We start from the raw sequence: 22413 nt of genomic DNA on the forward strand, positions 1-22413 counted from the left end.
TATAATGTTGAAATATTTCGAAGTGCCTCATGTTACTGAGAGACGTGAACGGGTGGTTTGATCATGAAGGTAAATCCAAGGGTGTCCAGCCCAGCTGTTAAGATGACAGCACACAATAAAGCTGTGTACGGATACCCAGTCTAGGTGAGATAATGGGAACATTGCAGTCTCAGCAGAGCAGGGTTTCTCTCTGTACCACCATCGAAAGCAGCTGATTTGCTTCTGGTGCTGTGGATGGCTCATTCAGCACTTGGTTTTACCAAGCACTTGTGCCCCTGCTTACTCTTCCTGTGCGTCTTACCCCCCTACATCTGGCCCAAACAGTTGCATACCTTTCAAGGCTGAAAAAAACCTTTTAAAGTGCTAGAACCAGATTTTATCCAGGACGCTTTTAAAAGACCGTAAACTATCTCCTTTCAGACTTAAGTCTTACCGTTGAGCTCTCTTGTTCCATTAGCTCCTTGCTGTCATCTTTTCCTCCTGCCAAAAATCTCCAGCGAGGTTCTTTCCCCAATTCTGCCTGTCCTTGGAGAAGAGTAATTCCTGGTACTGGTCCGTAGTGGGTGCTCTGGACTTAACCATACCACTATGTCTGAATAGTATGTTATTAGTATAGGGCAGCTCGTGTTTGCTTTTTTACTGTCTGCATCAAAAGTTACAAGTTGTCAATGTCTTCACCTGAGAAAGGCAAAGATTCTAAAATGTCACGGTGCCAATACTGTTGGTAAATGAGTTTTTCATGGCCCTAAACTGAGTCACTAAACATACCAATATAGTAGTTATCCACATAAACATGGAAGCTTCAGGACAGAATAGGTATATTTTTGAGGTTACTGTAATTACATGTTGTATACTCTGAAGCCAAACAATCTCAGTGCCACTGTCCAAATCTCCAGTGTTATATGGGCATAGTATTGACTCATTTTTCTAATGTTGATCATCTTTTATGTTTTCCTGTGTTCTGTTACTCTCTCACTGTAAATTAGTGAAAAATTAAGACAGATCAACTATAACAGCAACATAAAAGTTGTCCAAAAGAAAATAAGCATGTGTAAAACTAGCCTAAGTTCTTCCAAGGTGGTACTTCGATGTCGAGTTTAGGCAATAACTTTGTTTTCAAATGTTACTTTCTATAAGGGTGAACCAGGACCTCCAGGAGAAGATGGTGTTCAAGGAAAAGATGGCCCAAAGGTACATTAAGTTTCTGTAGCAGATGCAAAGCAGTCATATCAGCTTAAGGACCCAAATATCTTTTTTTTTGTTTTTCCTCCTATATCACCAGGTCAACAGACCCCAGTTGAGTGCACTTAGTTTTAACATAGGAGTCCCTGTATATTATAGGCTTTCCTCTGCCTTTTAAGTGCATACCCACCCTGCAAAGGCTGCAAATTTGAATGGCTTCATAGAGAAATGCAAGCTGGAGAACTGAGTACAGCTTATTTTTGTGGTGACTATCATGCTGGAGAGAGCAAGCCCAAGGCTGCTCTGCTCCCTGCGTTGGATCAATGCTGTGCCAGGGACTGTGGCAGGTGCCAGGACAGGGGATGTCACAGAGGACACCCTTCAGGTAGTTGGCAATGAATGAGGCAAATTCTGGCTGTAGGAGTGTATGAATGAGGTAGAAAGGGCTTTATCCTAACTTGGAGCCTGATCTGAATTTGACTGGTGAGATTCCCATCAGTTTTAGTGTCCTTTTTGTCAAACTTGAAGACTCAGAATTCAGTTTCCTCAAGAAGTAATTCTGTAGCAGCAGTTTGACTAAGCTTTTTTTTTTTTTTTGCTTTGTTTTAGGGAGATCCTGGAGACCAGGGACTTCTTGGAGAAGCTGGTGAAAAAGGAGAGATGGGATTACCAGGTATTGCTGGACCCCCTGGTGAACCTGGCATAATGGGCATTCCTGTAAGTGTTTTCCAGTTTAAGTGGACTTTTTGTTTATTTGCTTTTTGTAATTATTCTTTTTAACTTTCCTTGCTTCTTTTATTTTTTATTTTCTGATTTTTCTATTGCAATTAGAGATGGCTGTCTTTAAATTAGCTTGCATCCCTTTTCTGTGTGCTTCAGCTTTTCAGGGTTGGTAGAGAGAAGAGACAAATGCTTTTCCTATCTTTAAATCTGGGACCTCTTAGCAGATAGTGATTCCTTACCACTTGTCATCCAGACACATACAGCACACAACCTGTAGCCTCTCACTTCAGATCTCTTCTCTCCAGACAACCTTGTCATTACTCTCTATCCTCACCTTCATTTGGAGACTGTGAGCAATCTCAAGGTATTAAATCATTCTTTAAATTTTAAAAACAGCCAAAGAAATTGGCAAGATGCTTAAACTAGCATAAATTGTGCTGTAAGATCTTTCATTGTTTTGTATCGCTTTCCCTACTCATGGCTTTGTTTACTGTCCCAGGGCTATCTAGTTTTTAGTTTAGATTAAAAGTTCCTTGGGGCAAAGAACTGCAATTTTGAGCAGCTTGTAAATGATGAAGCGTTAGACCTTAGAGCACACAAGATTTGGCTTCAATTTAAGATTTTGTGCTTATGTTCTTACCACATACATGCTTAACTGTCATTCCTTTTAATAAACCTTAACAACAAAAGGAAGGTCTAAAAATAACATTTCTAGAAAAAGTGACATCCTGAACTTTGAGGTTTCTTTACTTACAAAATTGCAGCACAGACACCAGCAGCACAGGATTTCTTAAAGTGTTGGGGTGGATTATAGTGCCTTCTCTGGTAAGGAACACAAGGCAGGTCAGCAGTGACTTAAAACCAGTATCACATGATAGATATCAGATAATCCAAGTGATTCCTGCTGTTGATTCCTGATCAGTTGGATGGCCTGCCTTTCCTAACAGTGGTCTTTCTACACTGCAGCCAAGGTGTTGTAAAGACAATGTTATGGATGCTGTCCATCCTGCGTTGGAACTGACTTCCAGAAATTAGGGTCTATCATGCTGGGCAGCGCTACTTCGGATGACAGTTCTGTGCTGTGGTGTGATGTCATGTCTTTGCTGGACCTTCTCTTTTTATCTTGTCAATCACCCTGTAATGAGGCATATGCTGTAAAAAGTAAGGAGAGAGAAGAAAGGAAGAATTTCATTGTTCCGTTTTGTTCTTAAAATACATTTATTCTTTAACTAACCTTCACCAGCTTTGTTGCCCTTCTTTGGACACGCTCCAGCAGCTCAATGTCCTCCTTGTAGTGAGGGGCCCAAAACTCAACACGGTATTCAAGGTACGGCCTTACCAGTGCCAAGTACAGGGGGATGACCACTTCCCTTGTCCTGTTGGCCACGCTATTTCTGATACAAGCCAGGATGCTGCTGGCCTTCTTGGCCACCTGGGCACACTGCTGGCTCATATTCAGCCAGCTATCGATCAACACCCCCAGGTCCTTTTCCACCAGGCAGCTTTCCAGCCACTCTTCCCCAAGCCTGTAGCAGTGCATGGGGTTGTTGTGACCCAAGTGCAGGACCCGACACTTGGCCTTGTTGAATCTCATACAGTTGGCCTCGGCCCGTCTATCCAACCTGTCCAGATCCCTCTGCAGAGCCTTCCTACGCTCAAGCAGATCAACACTCCTGCCCAACTTGGTGTCATCTGCAAACTTACTGAGGGTGCACTCGATCCCCTCATCCAGATGATTGATAAAGACATTGAACAGAACTGGCCCCAACAACCAAGACAATTCTGTGATTCTGTGATTTTGGTGCCTCTGTGAAAAGAATTAAATAAACATATTAAGAGGGCACCAGTTGCCATAGACAACTGAAACAGAGATTGCAGATGGAGAGAAATGGCAGCAAGCGTACATAGGTCAAACAGTAAACGAGCATTGGGATCTGTAGTCAACATTGTTATATCAGTTCACGTATTTGTTCTGGCATCACTCCTAGCAGTCAAAAATCCATCTATAAAATCTGTTTTGCTGAAGTTTTATGCAACTTCTTAACGTGAACTAATATTTTGGAGCACAGTTTCCAAAGCAAGTATATAGCCTCAAGTCAGACATCAGATTCCCTTACCAAAAATCACCATGTTCTCATTCACAGTCCTCTGGCTGCCTTCTCTATAGCTCTTGTGTGATGATGGAGTCTGAGTAAACATTAGTTGGAGAGCCAGCTGTCAACGGCTGTGAGCACTGTCCCCTCTGTTCTCTAAGCATGTGTTACAATCTGCTGTCTTTAGTCCTGGGTTCTTCACAGTGAACTACTCTCCTAGCGAAGGAAAAAAATGCTCTTTTAGTTGTCAGCATGTTTAGAGTGCTACAATTTTGTTTCTGATACAATGATATCACCCTGACTTTTTTTTTTTCCTCTTTTGGGTTGGCAGTTCTGGAGAAGCTTGAAAGTTTCATACATTGAAATCATCATAAAACAGCTCAGCCCTGGCATATCTACATTGTATGTAATTATACTTGCATACAGTAAACAACATCAGGAGTGCTGCTGTGCCTCAGTGAGACAGGCGGGTCTGGCAATTCGATGTTTGGGAGGATGTGGTTAGCGGGGGATTTTTCACATTTCTGTTCCACACATTCCAAAGGCGGCTGCAGAGCTGCCTCCCTCCCCACTCATCCTCCCTGGCGTCTGGGAGTGTTCACATCATGGTTTTGGTTTGACCTCCTGCTAGGGATATGGACAGATCATAACATCCTGGTCTAAACATGGAAATCACAGAATCATAGAATGGTTTCCTATAATTGTTTCGTAGAATCAGTTTCCTATAATCCTAATTGGATTCCTAATATTCCTAATAATAATTCCTAATTGGTTTCATAGGATTAGTTTCCTATAATCAATTGTCTGAGGGTTTTATTGAGAGTGAGAGTGATATTACATTTTCCCTAAACAAAAGCTTACAAAGCAACAAATAAGCTTCACAAATCAGTTTAAACTGTATTTACCCTGAGGTATCATCACAATGACTCAAAAAAACCCAAATATATTTCCCTTTATCCAAAACTGAAGCTAAATTACCTCTTCTAACTCACAGAGCTTTTGGGTAAATTGAAACTGGTGAGCAGTGGACACATCCAGCCCTTTGGTAGGGCAGTTTTTGAAGTGACCCAGAGGGCAGCGGGGCTGTAGCTCCATTGCACCCTTCATCTGCAGGCAGCACACCCAATTACACAGTCACCAAGAGCTGGGCAGTGGTAGGCACCAGCACTTACTGAGTTAGGTCTCTGCTCCACAAAAAGTTGTGTCAGGGCTCTGCTCTTCACACTTGACAGCCCTAAGTTTTTCTTAGTTTTCCTCTGGTTATGTATTGTATTTCTCTAAATCCAGTGGTTGTCCTTAAGCAATTTTATTCCTAAAGTAATATTTTCTGTGTAGACAAGACTTATTGGGTTTTTTCCCCCTATTTTCAGTGCATTTTCATTAGTTGGATAAGTGATCCCTGATGCTTGTGCAGTTGTTTCTGCTGTAACTTGAAATAGTCCCTACTAACTTGCTCACAGCCACAGTTAATGGGAATTTTTCCTCCCACCTATCTGCATTACAAAAGCCTGCTAAGTTATGCAATTTGGAGCATGGTTTAAACATGTTTCTAGGCCTTTCAATCATTACTTTTTCTCTCTAATAAATTTACAGGGCCCCGAAGGAACACCAGGAAATCCAGGCCAGAGGGGCCGTTTAGGAAAGAAGGTAGTATTTTTCATCTTCCTCAATTCCCTTCTTTTTATCTGAAACTCGAATTTACATCACAAAATAATGCCATTGAACCAAGTCTATCCTGTTCTATGCCATGCTTCAAGCCAGGTTTTTTTTTGTTGCTAGCCATAGCAATTAGAATTGTCATCATTCTGCAATCAATAACATTCAGGACCTTCAGAAATTTAAATTTGTATCAGGATGTGATTTTGCAACTCAGAACTGTTTCTGCTGCTATCAAAAAGTGTTAAGCTTTGGCTAAAACAAGACAAAAAATAATAGAAAGGCTTTAGCAGAGGGTTTTTTTCACTGCAGAGTTCTGGTTTCAGACATTCTAAGAACCACAGTAAATGACATATGTAAATGTAATACTCCTGTTAAATAATGCTGTTACACACTTTGGTTAAGTGTAAACTGTGTTTTGAAATTTAGTATCAATCTCTTATTATTTTTAATACAATAACACCAACAGGGGGAAAAGGGGCAGCTTGGCCCTCCTGGAGAAATTGGACCTGCTGGTGACTCTGGCCAACCTGGAGAAATTGGTCCCAAAGGTGCAAGAGGAACTCGAGGTCCCATGGTTTGTACAAAACTTGCTGATTTAAGAGCTCATGTATTTCAGGTTTAGCAGAATCATGTTTCTCCATGGGGAGAGGCAAGTCACAGCTGTAGCATGTATAAATATTTTTTGAAGTAGCTGGAGATGCAGGCAGTGTCCTTCCCAGCCTGTGCATCCCTATTCATGCCGTGGTTGTTCAGCATCAGAATGAGACCTGTGCACCTTTCTAGACAGAAACCCTGGCCATGGACCTGGAAGGAGTCATCTCATGCTCTGGTCAGGTTCCTGATCTGACAGTCAGAGGAGCAGGATGGCAGGGCATGCCATGGAATACTCATGCCCCCTGTATAACATGTATAACGTGCCCCCACATATAGTCCACATATAACCTCACTGCTGTGGTTGTTTCTTAAGCCTTTCCAGTTCCAAGAACAGAAATCATGGGGTTTGCTATTACATAAAATAAGCCTTAGCCATGGCTGAAACAAAGCATTTCAGATGAGGTCTGCTACTCCTGTTGAATGGGAACCTCATCCAAAGTTAACTGAATTAAGCATATTTCCATTAACTTTGAGCTCCTTTCATCACAAGCTCCCCAAGCTTGCCCCACACTGTGTGACAGATGCACAGACACATGCAGCCTCCGCACTAGTGAGGCAATGTGCCCATCTCACTGCTCCAGGGCCCAGTCCTGTGGCCACTGAATGCAGCACTGTGTCCCTGAACACATTTAAGTACAGAAGTAAAGTAACTATCTAATGGCCAATATTTTAAAGAGAAGGACTCAGCTTCCTAAGATGAGGACTATCCTCAGCTTCTTTGGCATACTTAGCATTTATAAACAGAGTTCCTCCACACCTCTGAAAGCTTGGTTCCTTTTGATCTTAACTACGCACAGGGATTATAAGGTTAGGACTGAAAATATTGACCATTTTTTCCACAGAACAGGGAAAAGCCCAGTATTCTTTATGAAATGAAGTTGGACCTAACAAGGAAGTTGTCTGTGGTTCTCAAATCTCAATATTTGAAGATTTTTCCAAGTGATAACTTTATAAAGTAGGCATTGTTGTAACATTTTACAAGGGAGCTCATTTTTCTATCACTGATTATTGCATTTAACAGGGACACCTAGGAGGAATGGGACCTGAAGGAGAGCCAGGAATTCCAGGTTATGGGGTGAGTTTTTCACTGAATTCATGTACACATACATCCCTAAGTCTGTGGTACTCTAAATAATTTCAAATGTCATGGAGATCTGTATAGAGAATACACAAGTATCTTCAGGAGTGTCAGATACTCACATGTTTATATGACACGTGGTTGCCTACTTGGAAATGTTAGCCTTAAGCAATGATGACCGTTTTTGTGAGTTCACTAGCAGTTGTTTTTTACCACAGATTTGAAACCCTTGTTTGTCCAATGTATCTCACCCCTTGTGAATAACGTTCCTATAAAACTACTACAGCTATTCATTATAAAGAGAGTTCAGCAAGCACCACCACCTCTGCTTACTGTCTGGCCAGGCAGTTTCCCTTTCAGTAACAGAAACCCATTGAATGAGGTTAGTTGAAGGACATAAAGATATTGTGGCTTTCACTGAAAAATAATTATGATCATCATCATAGATGGATTGAGTCCTGCCCTTACAGACCAGACTGCCATGTCCTTTTTCTGAACAGAAACTTCCATCAGTGGCCTTAACCCTGAAGCAAGAACCAGTCTGTCTCCCCTCATGTGCATCAAGCCCTGCCAGAACGTTTGGTTTCCCACTGTGCACAGAACTTTTCCTGCACACAATACGTTTTCTGTCTGGCCCATTAATTTTGTGCCACATCACTATTTAACATTATTAGCAAGCAGCAAAAAAATAATAGTAACAAGCAGCTAAAAGAAAGTTTGGAATTAATTATTTCTTTAATTATTTGTTTTGGAACTGATTTTTGTTTTGTTTGCTTCTTTAAGGGTCACCAGGGTCCTCCAGGGCTCCCAGGGCCCCCAGGACCCAAAGGAGAAAAGGTATGAAGATGGACTATACTGTCTTACAGTTTGAGTAATTATAAAGGGAGAAAATGTTACTGCATGCTCAGTTTTCCACAGCATGCAGCAGAAGCCACTGTTTGCAATATTTGTTAGTATTTTGAGAGAATATGCAAAACTAGGGAAATGGATCATTCAGAGGCAGAGTTCCAAATTATACAGTTGAAATGTTTCAGGTTTTAAAACACAAGGTACCCATTGTGAGAAACACATTCTATTGTAGCAGATAGCACCACTGCCCTTAGCGAGCACTGCTGACAGAAATAATCCGTGCGGAACCAGCTAAGTGTTTACTTAGCTTTAAGCCTGTGAGTACACCCACGGATTTTGCTGAAACTCCAACTAAGATGGACAAAGGTCTGTGCTTAATATAAAATGTTAGGGGCAGGACGTTGCCTCAGTGCTGCTATTTTAGTGTCAAATTCACTGTTGTTCTTTTAAGCCTCAAATCCTGCAAACAGATTTGTATGCTGACTGAAGTCTTTGTGGCCTCAAGCAGGTACAAGGATTCCCTTCATGAAGATTAGGTTGGAGTTGTACCAGACAGAGAAATACATTCTTCTGTTAGAGCCAGTTTTGCAATTAATACTGCTAACAGGCAATTAGTGGTTGATATTATAAATAGGTTCCGATAAAATTTTCAGAAACAATAACTGAAAACTAAATTGCTGGGAGCTAGGTGTCTAGTTTGCATGGTCACTTCTGAAAAAGCACTTTGATGCACTTTGGAAACCTTTAATCATATTTAAAATGTGACCCGCTTTGCATTAAATATTGGTAAACATCATCTGGAATAGATAGCTTTTTGTCTATTACTTTGGATGACAGTTGTTTTGTATTTAAAATTTAATAGAGTTCAGGCTGAATGTTGGAGTCTTTCTGTACACTTGTTAGTCTGTATTAAGTATATTTCTGAAAACAGTGGAAGAAATTTTCTTTTTTCCTCTTGTCAAATACCCTGTTTATCCTTTTTTTCATTAAAAAAAGAAATGATTACATGGACATTGTTCACTTTTTTTTTTATAGCTGCCTTTGAGAATAGAGCAAATACTTAGCTTTTTTAGTCTTAAATGTCTTTGGGACATTTAAGTGCATGTTAAAATGGAGTTACTATTTCCACTGTATTAAAACCCATAAGCATCATATTCACTTTTAGCATTTATATAATATACTCTCTGGGTGATTATTAGCATTTGAACATGTGTGCATAGTAGACACGGTTGAATTTCCAAGTTAATATTTTTTTAATACTTTGTTTTAGGGTTACCCAGGCGAAGACAATACAGTCCTTGGACCACCTGGGCCCATAGGTGAACCAGTAGGTCTTTCTTTCTCAAAAAAATTGTATCAGTGCCTCTCAAGACAAGAGACTATGCAGGTTCTTTCTGAAACTTTATATTACTGTCTCAAGAGTCAGTACCTCCTTGTACAAAAATGTAGAATCATAGTCCTTTAATCAGTAATCCCTCTCTGAAAAATGCAGTCATGTGCTCTTTCTTGCTTAAGAGTATGTGCCCTGTGTTTAATTACACTAATGCCATTAGTCTGTGTTTAGACCAGCACATTTTGGAACAAAATTTTACCCTCTCTGTTTATCCTGAAGTATACCTAATTGCTTTACTAACCAGAATCACAGAATCACAGAATGTTAGGGAAGGGACCTCGAAAGATCATCTAGTCCAATCCTCCTTCCGGAGCAGGATTACCTAGATCATATCACACAGGAACGCGTCCAGGTGGGTTTTGAACGTCTCCAGAGAAGGAGACTCCACAACCTCTCTGGGCAGCCTGTTCCAGTGTTCAGTTACCCTCACCGTAAAGAAGTTTTTCCTCATATTTATGTGGAACCTCCTGTGTTCCAGCTTGCACCCATTGCCCCTTGTCCTGTCAAGGGATGTCACTGAGAAGAGCCTGGCTCCATCCTCATGACACTTGCCCTTTACATATTTATAAACATTAATGAGGTCACCCCTCAGTCTCCTCTTCTCCAAGCTAAAGGGACCCAGCTCCCTCAGCCTCTCCTCATAAGGGAGATGTTCCACCCCCTTAATCATCTTCGTGGCTCTGCCAGAACAGAAATATGTTTTGACTTATTTCATTGTCACTACAAAGCTAATATAGCTGCTTTAGAGAGACCTGCATTTTGTAACCATTTTTTTACTGAATTCGTATATGGGGTATCTCTCTGCAGCAATTACGAACATGTCCAAAAAGAAATGCCATCTCAAAATCTTATTCAATTATTTCATGTTCAGGCTTTGATTGTGCCAGAAGTAATACTTGTACAGCCTACTTCTCTTCAGGTTAATCTTAATATTTATACCTCATGTCCTCAAAAGGCAGGACTATAAGACCCTGATATAACTGAAGACAGAGTCTGGACTAGGTTCTTAATTATGGTAACACATGAGAGAAGAGACTCCAGCCAATTCTGTTGTAGCCAAACCGGCTCTGTAACGCTGTCTGCTCAAACGTTGCAAGCAGGGCCTTTCCACCTTGTGGATTCCATCTAGGAAACGTTCCATGAGGCTGCTGAAACCTTGGAGCATATACAAGCAGTTGCATAATAGTATCTATTGGTGGATATGCCCTAGAAGTGGCTGATCTATTCATTTGTGAACTGTAGAGATGCATTGCAGTTACTGGTGCCTGGCCAGTTTTTCATTATGTGCCTTTACTTGAGACAGGTGGGAAAAAGACAGTCCCTTATTATTTCATGTAATGATTGGCTGGATGTCTTTCGGAAAGTCTTAGCCACTCTTACTTTCTATGGGCATGATTCCCTATCCTGTAATTTTTCCTTTGACTGAGATTTGGTCCATTTGCTGCAATAAGAGTTAAAATTCTGGGGAAAAATCTCATTTCTTGTGGGACTGGAGTAAGGGCCTTTCCCTAAAGTAGAGCTAGCGAGGTGTCTGAATGCAGCAGGAAGAACCACATGATTCACAAAAATCACTCTGTTCCCTCTCCTTCTGTGCAGTCCTCATATGTGTGAGGTGTGCTGAGGGATTGAAATTGCCTTTTTATTAGGACAAACTTCAAAATTAAAGCAGATTCTGAGTACAGCAAGTCATTTCAGAAAAGAACCCAATTTTTCACGTGTTGTCTTACAGAAACTGTAAGAGTTTTCCTCACATCTCTTGAAAACAGTCTCTCTTCATTTATTCATGGAGCTTTTTAATTCAAATATCATATATATATGGGTATAAACCTGGAGAAGTTCTACTGAGGTCAATACTCCTGTTTCAGTTATGCCCACGTGAGATTTATGTTTTTGCTTCTAGTCTTCAGTTGCAAATATTTTAGTCAGTGGCTACTGTCTGACTGCAATACATTTTGTTTGGAAAAAAATCATGTTTATTCCTTTAGACAAGCTACCTTTAGTATTTGTAATCCTCAGTTCCTTCTCGTTGGTTAGTCTGTTTTGAAAGAAATCCAAGCTTTCTTTTGGAAAGAATTATTTCAGTTCAGCTCTCACATTTTGCCCTTTGGTTTTCTCTCTAGGGTCCTAGTGGTGAACATGGAGATAGAGGAGAACCTGGTGATGAAGGCTACAAGGTAATACCTCTTGCTTTTTATTCTTTTAATTTGAACATGGTGTGCTATGCATACATGTAGAGTAATGTAGCAGAAGTTTCATCTTCTTTCACAAGTGTGCAGAGATGTACTTGCTGGTGCTTCACTGCACTGACGAGCTCTTAAAACACACTGGAGCATGTCCTTTTATGAGGAGAAGTTGAGAGAGCTGGGACTCACAAGCTGGAGAAGAGAAGGCTTGGGCGATTTTAATGTGTATAAATATGTAATGGGAGGGAATGAAAATGAGGAGCCAGACTCATCTCAGTAGTGTCCAGTGACAGGGCAAGAGGCAAAGGGCACAAACTGAAATGCATGAAATTCCTTTCAAATGCAAGAAAATGCTTTTTTACTGTGAGGATGACTGAGCACCAGAACAGGCTGCCCAGAGAGGTTGTGGAGTCTCCATCCTTGGAAATACTCAAAACCTGACCAGACAGGGTCCTGGACAACCTTTTCTACTGGGCCCTGGTTGAGAAGGTGGGAGTTGCACTAGATGATCTCAAGAGGTCTCTTTCAACCTAAACAATTCTGTAATTCTGTAATACTGAATGAATTAACATTTTTCTCTGAAATTGAACCACTATTTCTTTGTAAATCTAATCCTAATAATTATTCATTAATTGTATTCGGTCTTTCAGCATATACAAATTGGATGGTAACTCATGCTAATCACTGATGCAGTTTGTTTCCTGAAATATAAAAGAAACAGTCCTTGACATGGAATATCGTGTTTAAGTTACACGGATAATACAGATAGACATAGTAACAAATCAATGAACTGAATATGATCTTTGCTTACAGAAGTGCAGAAACGTTTAAACAATATGTAATTCCCACTTGCAGTTTGGAGTAGAGAATTTAAAGCAGAAAAACTCCCTAAGGTCTCATCTCAGGAGAGCTGAGCATACTTTATCTAGGTAATGTCAGTGAAGCTGGGGCCACCCAGCACCTCGCAAGATGGGCTTTACAAGGAAATCTATAGCTCACTGAGCGTGACATCCTGAGTTACTTGTGTTGCAATATGTTATATTTTCTGCTTCCCAGGGTCATATAGGTCTTCCAGGGCTTAGAGGACCTATTGGACAACAGGGGCCTCCCGTAAGTGTTTCAAACAAGTGAGATTTCTCTATTGGCTGTTGAAAATATGTTTTCATCTGCATTCAAATGATTCTTTTTATTTATTTAATATATGTTCTTTCCAAAGGGAGAGCCAGGTGAATTGGGAGAGCAAGGACCAAAAGGAGAAAGAGGTTCAGAAGTAAGTAGCAAAAAGTAAAGCAAAACTGCACTTAATTGGAATTTGTATGTTTTTACTGTTCACTGACTATCCTTGGAAAACTGTTATATAAGGCTAAAACTCAGTGTTTGGGTTTCCTTTTCGCACCTGCAGGGAGAGTGAAAATATAGAATGAAAAATTGCATAATGATCTGGGATAGTAAATATGTGTTATTTGATAGGTAAGTGGGTTTGCTTTGGAGTGATACAAAGCTTTACGAGAGGCTCTTGTGGAAACATTTGAGTAATATTCAATTATACCTTAAATGGAGTTCCTTGTGGCTAAGTAACTCAGAAGACACCCAGGATTTTACTGCTCTAATCTGTAAATGGAGCCTCCTGGAACTGCACTGCACTGAATTTTCAGAGACCTGGAAATAAGGAATTTGCTACAGAATAGTAGAGGAATAATGACAGAGCAAGTCATGAAAAAAAATCAAAGACTAAATCTTTTCCTTTAGAAAGATTAGTTCGTCTTGGTGGTGTGTTGAAAATTGCCAGAAGTATTTTATATTCTCCCATGGTGTGAATTTCATTGGCTTTTGAGATTTCAAAAGATTTAGGCTAAAAGATTTCTTACAATACCAACTGCCATTGCAACCTAAATGAGATATTTTGTCTGAGAAGTTCCATAGCGCAACTCTAATGTTAGAGTTCCAAAATTTTCTAGGTAAATACAAGAATCTGTAGTAGATTAGGAATGGGGAGCAACAGAAAGGAAACCTGATGTGAAGACTTTGTCAGCATGTCCTCTAGCCATGCACTCAGATGTATTGCCTTTGACAAACTACTCACAGCACAGGATAGAATTTGTCATTCCTCTGCCTTTCCCTTGAAGAATGTGTTCTTTGTATTGCAAATGCCCCTCAGATTAAAACTGCCATTTGCAAATATGGAACCAATATCCAGCCTGGATCAACCTACAAGAGCCTGAAGGTTTGCGCAAAAATGTTAATAGTGAAAATATTCATACGGTCTTAACTCCAGTGGCACAACTGGTGCTGCTATAGAAAGCCTTACAAAGCCAATCCAATAAACTGCAATGCTGAATCATCTGGGTTTACTTTACATGCATTCAGAAATTTTGATGAAAACAACATAAAGTTCTTTGAATATACACGTTCCAGTTCTGATTGGTGGACTTTTTTTATGCCTTTCTTAACAAAAAGGCACTAAATTAAGGAATAGAACAAAATTTTGCTGATTTTATCGTATTTACATAAATTATAAAACATTTACACTTACAATGACCTTAGCTTTTTCACTTTATTGCATGTTATGTAATATTGTAGCACAGTAGTTTAGCATCACTTTTGCTTTAAGAACAGTGTTTAATATAATTAATCCAGAAAATCTTGGAAGCTTTTTTCTACTTGATCTATGCTGACAAGTGTTATTCTTGTCCCTGCTGTCCAAGTGGTTGTATCTTTTAGAGGTAGGATAAAATTCACACCATAGATCTTTATATTCCATGAAGAATATCTTATAAACAAAATTCTCTGACATGGTTTTGACCCATTCTGAGCTTTTCTTCCTTGGTGCTTGGCCTTCTGTGACACTAAACCACTTAAGAGAATGTTACCTGCTATCAGCATCACTCAGTTTTCTAACACTACAGATTCCTAGATCAGTCAAGACAAAAAAAAAGTCTTGTTTTAAGTAAATTTTATCTTTTGTGTACATCTTAGATAAAAAGAACGTTCCCATATGTGACGCTATTTTTTTTTTGAGTATTCTCTTCCACGCACACTCAGTGCATCTCCATTGCCTACTTTTCAGGACTTCCCTTTTTACAAGGAACGGGATGTGCTCTAAAAGCATACTTCCTTTCAGAGGAGTGGCTGAAAGAGGAGAAATTGCCAGATTCATAGTGAAAAACTTTTTATGCCTATTGTTGAAAAACTTCTGAAAACTACACTTTACCAGTTGGGGAAAGGGAAAAACACATACAATTCTACCAAAAATGTATTCACTTCTACTTGAAAAACTTTCTGCTGTCTCCTGAAATGGAAATTATCTGGTCCAAAGCCAGGCAATGTGAACATGTGTACTTGAGGGGAACAAATCTCAGCTGCTCTTAGGGTATTGAGTTTAAGACATTTGTCGGTTCACAAGTATTTGTAACTTTTAGGGACCCACAGGGAAGAAAGGAGCAACAGGTCAGAGAGGCAAACCTGGAATTCCTGTAAGTAACAAAATTCTACAGTCTATCTACAGGTTATAAAACAAAGAAAATAATAACTAATAAAACCAAAATTGAGTCGTGCCAGTGGTACCAGCAAGTTTTATGCTCATGCTAAAGAACCTTCTTCTTATCCAGGAAGTGTAAAGGAACCCCTGTGAAAATAATAATAATTTTTGAAATTATGTTAAATTATACTGAATTCTAGTCAGTTAGTACATGGAAGTGAATTGCAGCTAATATAACAACACAGTCCTTCCCACTTGTAAAGTTACTTAGTTAGATCATTTTTGCATGTAGTCCATGTGCAAGTTATCACATTATATTGCACAGAGCTCCCATCAGTTCTGTGAACAGCTGCAGCCTGCAGAAGCCTGGATCCATAAGTCCATGATGGATATGGCTGGCAGATCCCTTGAGGCTTACTTCTTTCTCTCGCTTGCCCTGAGCTGAAAATGTAATGCTCTTTCTTGAGTTACTGTAGAGAAGCTAACTTGCACCTCTTTCTCCCTGAGGGAGAAAAAAGAGCAGGAAGCAGTAGGTGTTCTGTAAACATAACCAAGAACAAAATGCATCAAGCTATTTTGGTCCCCTAATAAATACCACACAAGCACATATTGTAAATCTCTTTTACTACCTTACATCAAAACATTGTCAGTAACCAGAGAAATGCAGCTGCTTCACAGAGCTTGTACCTGCTGGGCAGAGTGCAATAAGAGCCTTTTGAAGGCAAGGAGACTGTCTTTTGTAAATACTCAGCTCTTCCCTCTGGAGGACTGCAGAAAGCGTGCATTTGGCAGGCAAAGGAAAAGAGGGAAAGGCAAGACATACAGAAAAGTGAGGAGGAGAAGACAGTATAACTGGAACTTGAGGAAGTGTCAGAGCACATCTTAAGTGCAAGATAATTCAACAACCAGAAGTTAGAAATAAGATTAAGATGGCATGTTTTCCTATATTCTATATGGCTGTTGTTAACTATACTTTTTCAAAAGATATGTGTTGTAGTTAGCCTATTTTAGATTTCTGAGACATGCGTTCATATGGAGATAAATGCAGAACTCCAAGCCTGTTAAAATAGCCTATGTTAGTCTAAAGGGAAATTATTGTAAAGAAAAAATCACTGTTCCTTTGATGGATGTGGCATTAGGCTTTTCCATGCAAGTATAGCAACAGTTAGCACAAACTTGTCTAATTAGAAGTTTGTATGTGTATTTGATATGTACAAATTTGAACAGCATAATTGTGCAAATGTACAATGCAGAGTGTCTAGCAAAATGAAGGCCGAAAAGACATATGGTGGTTTTATTACAGGGATAAATAGATTACTGTTAGGTTTCCTTGCTTCATTTTAAGAATCAACACTCTCAGCCACCTTCAGGCCTGGCATGCAGAGGGGCTGGCCACATGGTTTCAGCTGAAGTTGCTCAGAGCCCACAGCGCAGCAGATCTAAGGTTAAGCCAGTAGCATTTCAAACCAAACATCTTAACTCAGAGCCCCCTCTGTGAGTATTCATCTGTGTCACTGGGTCTATTACTATGGAGGGTTTAGGAAATCCTGTGACTGAAATCTAGTTCTGTGATGGTGAAGATGAAGAGAGCCTACAGTGCTGTATTTGATTTGAATCTGTTTCAAGGGAAAACCGGGGCCAGCAGGGCAGAAAGGAGCAGTTGGGTACCCTGGACCAGAAGGCCTTCCTGGGAACCCTGGCAAGCCGGGGCTGTCAGGGAAGCCTGGCCCTAAGGTAAGTTGCTTTCCACATTGCCCCTCTTTGTGTCATTTCGCATTACAAATTTTCTAAGGTTAGGGTATTTAAACAGAAGGAACTATCCTCAGTTCCTTGAGCATCTTGAAAAGGCTATTAGCCCAGTTCTTTGTTTTCTTTCTCTTTTGCTCCTGATATTCTGGCCAGGATGAAAGGTTAGCATAAGGGAAGTGTGCTGTGAGAAGAACTATTTCATTAGCATACATTAGTAGTAACTACAGCTAAGTGAAAATGCTTTCTTAATGAGAGAGGCTTCACGGTTCTGTTCCTGAAAATGTGTCATAGACCCCAACTGAGGCTATTTCCTCTCAGGCCCTGAGATAATCCCACATTTTCCTTATTGTCTTTGAGTTTGTAACCCGTGTCTCTTTACCTAACCAATTCTGAAGCTTTGCCCAAAACCAGTGAAGAAGAATATTAGGTACCCGAGGTAGCTGGGAATATTCTTGGAAACGGGTTTTTTGTCTCTCTGTGCTTTGCTGTGAACCAAGGGTGGTGACCTGCTGCCTGCTGCTTCTGGGAGCAGAGACACAGCTCTTCACTTGTTCACTCTAGAGAGGAGGGAGCAAATTCCTTTAGTTGTTTTCATTGTTGAAAGTCTGATCACTTTGATTTCAGGTATGGTATTTCTCAGTAGTTATACTTAGAAGGACTAGTAATTGTTATAAAAGGATGCTAAGTTAGATTTGGTGTTAGGAATTAATCAAGGTGCTGAATGAGGCACCTCTATTACAAGTATAAATTTGCCTATCTGATTGAACAAAGAGACAATTAAACAAGTTACCTGTAGGGAGCAGATGTATCCTAGTCGAGCCTCTCCAGTTTTGGATAATGTCCTTCTCTTTCAAGTACTTAAAATTCTTTGGAGTTGGATTTAGGATTATCGCCCCAAAGAATTCTTACATTTTTGCCTTTCCACTCAAAATGTCATCTTTCATATTAAAATCTATTCTATTACTCCATATTAACAATATATAGTAGCATTACAATTTGTAATAGAGGCTTGTAACTTATTTTTGCCACAATGAATAAAAAGAACAGGACTTTTGCTATCAGTTTATCAGTCCATCAGGCTATAAGCCACAGTAGCAAAAATATTCAAAAGCTCTTAAAATCCCATTTAATATAAAAATCCTGTTTTCTGTAACCCTTTTACTTCTATGAATGCTTAACAGAATGTCATATGAAGTAAGAAAGAAGATATATATATATATGTATATATTTTTACTAAATAACCACAAAAACATTCATTTGGATGGTAGTAAATTTCCATTTTATATTTTTTAAAATGTCAAAATTGGCTTAACTCCGTGTACTCAGTAACTTGTCTTTTCATTAAGAAATAGTAGCTTTTGTTTATTGTCTGATGTTCTCATACATTTTCATAACAAATATTCTGCTCTTTCTTGATGTGGTAAAGTTATTGTGTATTAATCCCTACAGAGTGTACACAATCATACTAATATTATCAGTATGGCTGGTATTTATAAATAAGCAGGTTGAATTTTGAATGTTTCTGTGGGAAGGTAGTCTCATTTTCTTTCTTGGCATGGAGTTCCTTCTTTAAAAAAAATGAATACTGTGAATCTCAACTATATTTTCAGCCCATCTGTAGTGAATGAATCCAGCATCTTGTTTTTATCAGAAGGAGCTCCTTATTGTAAGCTCAGAATCCTCAGACATCACACAACACTCATCCAAGAACTATCTCAAGGAGTCATCTTCTATAATTAACAGAGATTAGTGCTCTCTTCCTGCATATTTCAAAATAGAGTTAGAAAAGAGTTAAATAGGGATCAGTGCTAAAGGCTATTAATCTGAACATGCAGATTTTCAGATTTCGGAAAAATTTTAGGTCTCTCATAAACTCTTCTGTATGATTCCCTGTGGGAGGTAAAAGCGGCCATGCCCATGAGTGCTTCCATATATACTTGAATGCACAATTACCGTGGACAGAAGATGGCTTACTATCCAACTGGGCAACTATTCCTATTTAGGAGGGTGCTAATAGGGAAGATGCCTTGCATAAGCCCAAAGAGGCAATTGATTCTCTTGAATGTTCTCAGAAGTCTTTCAAGGTCTAGGTAGGTGATCCCACACAAATGACATCACGATATATTTAAGGTAGGACAGAACAAGGTTTAAGATGAATACTGAGCTTAACAACTGCAATGGGCTGTGGCATGGTTAGCATTTGCTTTGCTGATAGTCAGTGACTTGTTAAACTATAATAACCTGACTCCTCGGGATCCTCAATCCACCCCACAGTTAAAGCACATGTAGCTTTGTTGCTAAGTGTGATGGGGCTTTGCTTTTGGAATATTAGCAGAAATCTAGATAATACTGCTGATCATTGTCTTTCCATATATTTTGATGTACTAATAATGTGTGTCCATATATACAGAAAGCATTAAGTGGCTTTGATTTTACGTTATATGCCTTTTTTAGCATACAATGAAAAAACATGTTTGGCTGTTCTGCTTGTAATCAATTATTTTCAATTTAAGGGTAATAAAGGAAACTCAGGCTTACCAGGTCTGGCAGGTTATCCTGGAGCTCGAGGTCCCAAGGGATTGCCAGGCATGCCAGGGCCCATGGGAGCACCCGGACTAAAGGTACACACATGAGATCTTGTTGTTTAATACAGTGCTGGTGATATTGCTTAGTCTTCATACTACATCCAGTGATTGTGGAACCACCATGCTACTGTTAATCATATGAGTAATTGACATCAAAACTTATTTGAAGGGTAAGACTGCAAGTTGTGCTGACCTTGTTTCTATAAACTGTAATTTGAAAACAGAGTTCCCATCCATCTGGATGCTATTCCCAACTCCAGAAGCCATTCAAAATGCTTTGTATTTATTCACCCAAAGCTTTAGGGCCAAATATTTCCTGACTTTTCTTTTCAAACTTCTGTAACTATTAGAACAGTCCGGATGTTTTGAACATCTAAGCAATCTGTTAACAGAGAAGTACTGTAATTTCAAGCCTGAGTACCAAGGTTGGGAGCTAACAAGCATGTCTGGGATGTTCATTTATCATAGGACTTAAACTGTTCTTGTTCAGCCCTGTCAGAAAGAAATAAATCTGAGAGTGCTCCATTTTCCAGGCAGTTCCAGGTACCCAACACTAGCATATCCTCAGCTTCTACTGATAATATTCATTAGACTTATTTCAGTGGTAAAAGAAGCAAAGAATGGAAACATTACAGATAATTTTCTCTATTTAGAATAGGATTTTTCATCTAAAGTAATGATTTGCAATGCTCTGATATTTTATTGGTAAGCAGTTTTTAAAACCTTAAATTACTTGAAAACTGGGGGAGGGAAATACTGTCTGTCTTTGTTATCTTTTCGTGGAAATATGTTAGTATAAACTGTATTCACTATTTGTAGTGTTTATTGCCAGTGCTCCTAGTCTGGATTTTACTCCTTTGTCTAGACGATGAGCCGTAGGAGGTAGTTCCTGCTCAGAAATGCTTGCAATCTAAAAAAGACAAGGAATAGATGAGGTAGGGGAAAACGGTTGCCACATTGTGCAAAATAAATGTTAAGAGTGGACATACCAAGTCAGTCTGTCAGTCAGTCTGTCGTTGTTAAAGCAGAAAGGTAATACCTAGGAAAGAGCATAAGCACAAAGCAAGCATGCAAGGTGTATATTCCCAGCCTTAATTGCAGCTCAGCAACCTCCTGAGCTAGACATGGTTTCTACGTTTTTGATAGTCCTCAGAGGATTTCTCTTGCATGAACTTGGCTAGTTTCCATTTGAATCGATGCAAACGTTTAGTCTAACAGCAAGGAGTTCCACAACTATACTATGCCTTGCTCAGAGGATTACTTTTTAAATTTACTTCTAAGCTTCCTGTTCTGTATTTCATTTTGTATATTTTAGGTCTTGCACTGGGAGATACCATACTGGATATGATCCAGTATGTATGGGTTTTGTATGTTTCCAAGTCAAGGAAGAGTCAAGTCACATTTGCATTTTAGTGAAAGTATAATTATTGAAAGCATTCCTGATGGAAACAAAATTAATAGAGTAGGTTTATTTCTTACGGAGAAAGCATGTTCCACACTTCCGCCAGGAAACCAATCTTTACATTTATAACTGTCATAATTGTAATAAAGGATATATTATCTTCTTATTGACAGGGTGAGAAAGGGCTTCTGGGTCATCCAGGAAAGCGAGGCAAAAGAGGCCTTCCAGGACCACAAGGTGACCAAGGACCAGCAGGAGACGCTGGGCTGAAAGGACAGACTGTATGTAATCACAGCTGTTGATGCGAAACAAACCATCCAAGAGTTACCAGCGTGACACGATAATAAGGATGCCTGCTTCTATTACAGGGAGAAGATGGAGATCAAGGTCTAATGGGGTTTCAAGGATTCCCAGGTCCAAAAGTATGTGCCCATTATTTTCTGTTAGATCTTAAGTCATTTAGAGAGTGATAACATTAGGAAAGCATAGAATTAATCAGCTTTAACAATAATTTGTTCAAAATCTGTCTGAACTGTTGGAACATTGTAGGCAGAACTGTATACTCCATGTCCAAAGATTAATGTTCTGGGTCAGCGCGCTTGGTATTTTCACTGTTACTGCTCTTAGAAAATGATCTTATTTCCAATGTTTACAAGAGATTGAAACAAGTGGATATTAATGTTCACATTTGACTAAACTGTTCCTTTGCATTTTCAGGGTCCTGCAGGAGACATTGGCTTAGTTGGAATTCTGGGCCCAAAAGGTCCAACAGGCCAAGTTGTAAGTGTTTCACTCCATGAGAGAGATTGTCAGGATGGCTTGCAAGTGGCACATGTTTTTAATTTAGGCAATCATCTTTTTTCGTATTAACAAGGCCGGAACTCCTTAGCCAAACCTTTCTGTCTGAGACTATGACTTCACTAGAAGCCCTTTGCCTGGACTGCGACACTGCTGTGGTTGCAACATGGGTACACGTACACAAGCAGAGCTGGGCCCTCAATCTTGAAGGAAAAAAGCAAGCTCTGCTGACAAAGTGTGGCTCTCCTAGTATGGTTTTATCTATACAAGTATCCTTATCGCTGTCATATCTTTGTCTATTGGGGTTGGAAATTCTCTTTCTTCTTACTGGCAACAATGCTGGTTGTATAGCTGTCCTACCGCAAAACAAAAAAGGGTCAAACTTTGCACGCAGTAAGACAGAGTGGTGCTCGGGCAATATTGATTAACAGGTAGTCTTTTTTTAATAAATATTTTCTTTTTATCTATAAGGTTACTAACTTGCATTAGCTTATCCTTCATGACACCATATTCATGACATTCGACTTTGCTACTCACCAAAAATGTGGAAGCATCTTTAGTATTTTGTAATATTGGGGAGTGTGCAT

At 39.5% G+C, this 22413-nt stretch overlaps 1 protein-coding gene across 4 annotated transcripts in view; it reads left to right on the plus strand.

The window, feature by feature from the left end:
* The window catches only part of COL24A1 (collagen type XXIV alpha 1 chain), a 147790-nt gene that overhangs the window by 109208 nt on the left and 16169 nt on the right, over window positions 1-22413 (plus strand). For all 4 annotated transcript variants that reach the window (XM_068406150.1, XM_068406152.1, XM_068406151.1 and 1 more), the window contains 16 exons: window positions 1138-1191; window positions 1792-1899; window positions 5592-5645; window positions 6124-6231; window positions 7333-7386; window positions 8173-8226; window positions 9509-9565; window positions 11752-11805; window positions 12871-12924; window positions 13031-13084; window positions 15234-15287; window positions 16919-17026; window positions 19555-19662; window positions 21202-21309; window positions 21397-21450; window positions 21746-21808. In XM_068406150.1, coding sequence (XP_068262251.1) covers window positions 1138-1191; window positions 1792-1899; window positions 5592-5645; window positions 6124-6231; window positions 7333-7386; window positions 8173-8226; window positions 9509-9565; window positions 11752-11805; window positions 12871-12924; window positions 13031-13084; window positions 15234-15287; window positions 16919-17026; window positions 19555-19662; window positions 21202-21309; window positions 21397-21450; window positions 21746-21808 — 1146 coding nt within the window. The remainder of the gene's footprint in view (window positions 1-1137; window positions 1192-1791; window positions 1900-5591; window positions 5646-6123; window positions 6232-7332; window positions 7387-8172; window positions 8227-9508; window positions 9566-11751; window positions 11806-12870; window positions 12925-13030; window positions 13085-15233; window positions 15288-16918; window positions 17027-19554; window positions 19663-21201; window positions 21310-21396; window positions 21451-21745; window positions 21809-22413) is intronic.

Source organism: Nyctibius grandis, chromosome 8 (assembly GCF_013368605.1).
Source record: "Nyctibius grandis isolate bNycGra1 chromosome 8, bNycGra1.pri, whole genome shotgun sequence".
Lineage (NCBI taxonomy): Eukaryota > Metazoa > Chordata > Aves > Nyctibiiformes > Nyctibiidae > Nyctibius > Nyctibius grandis.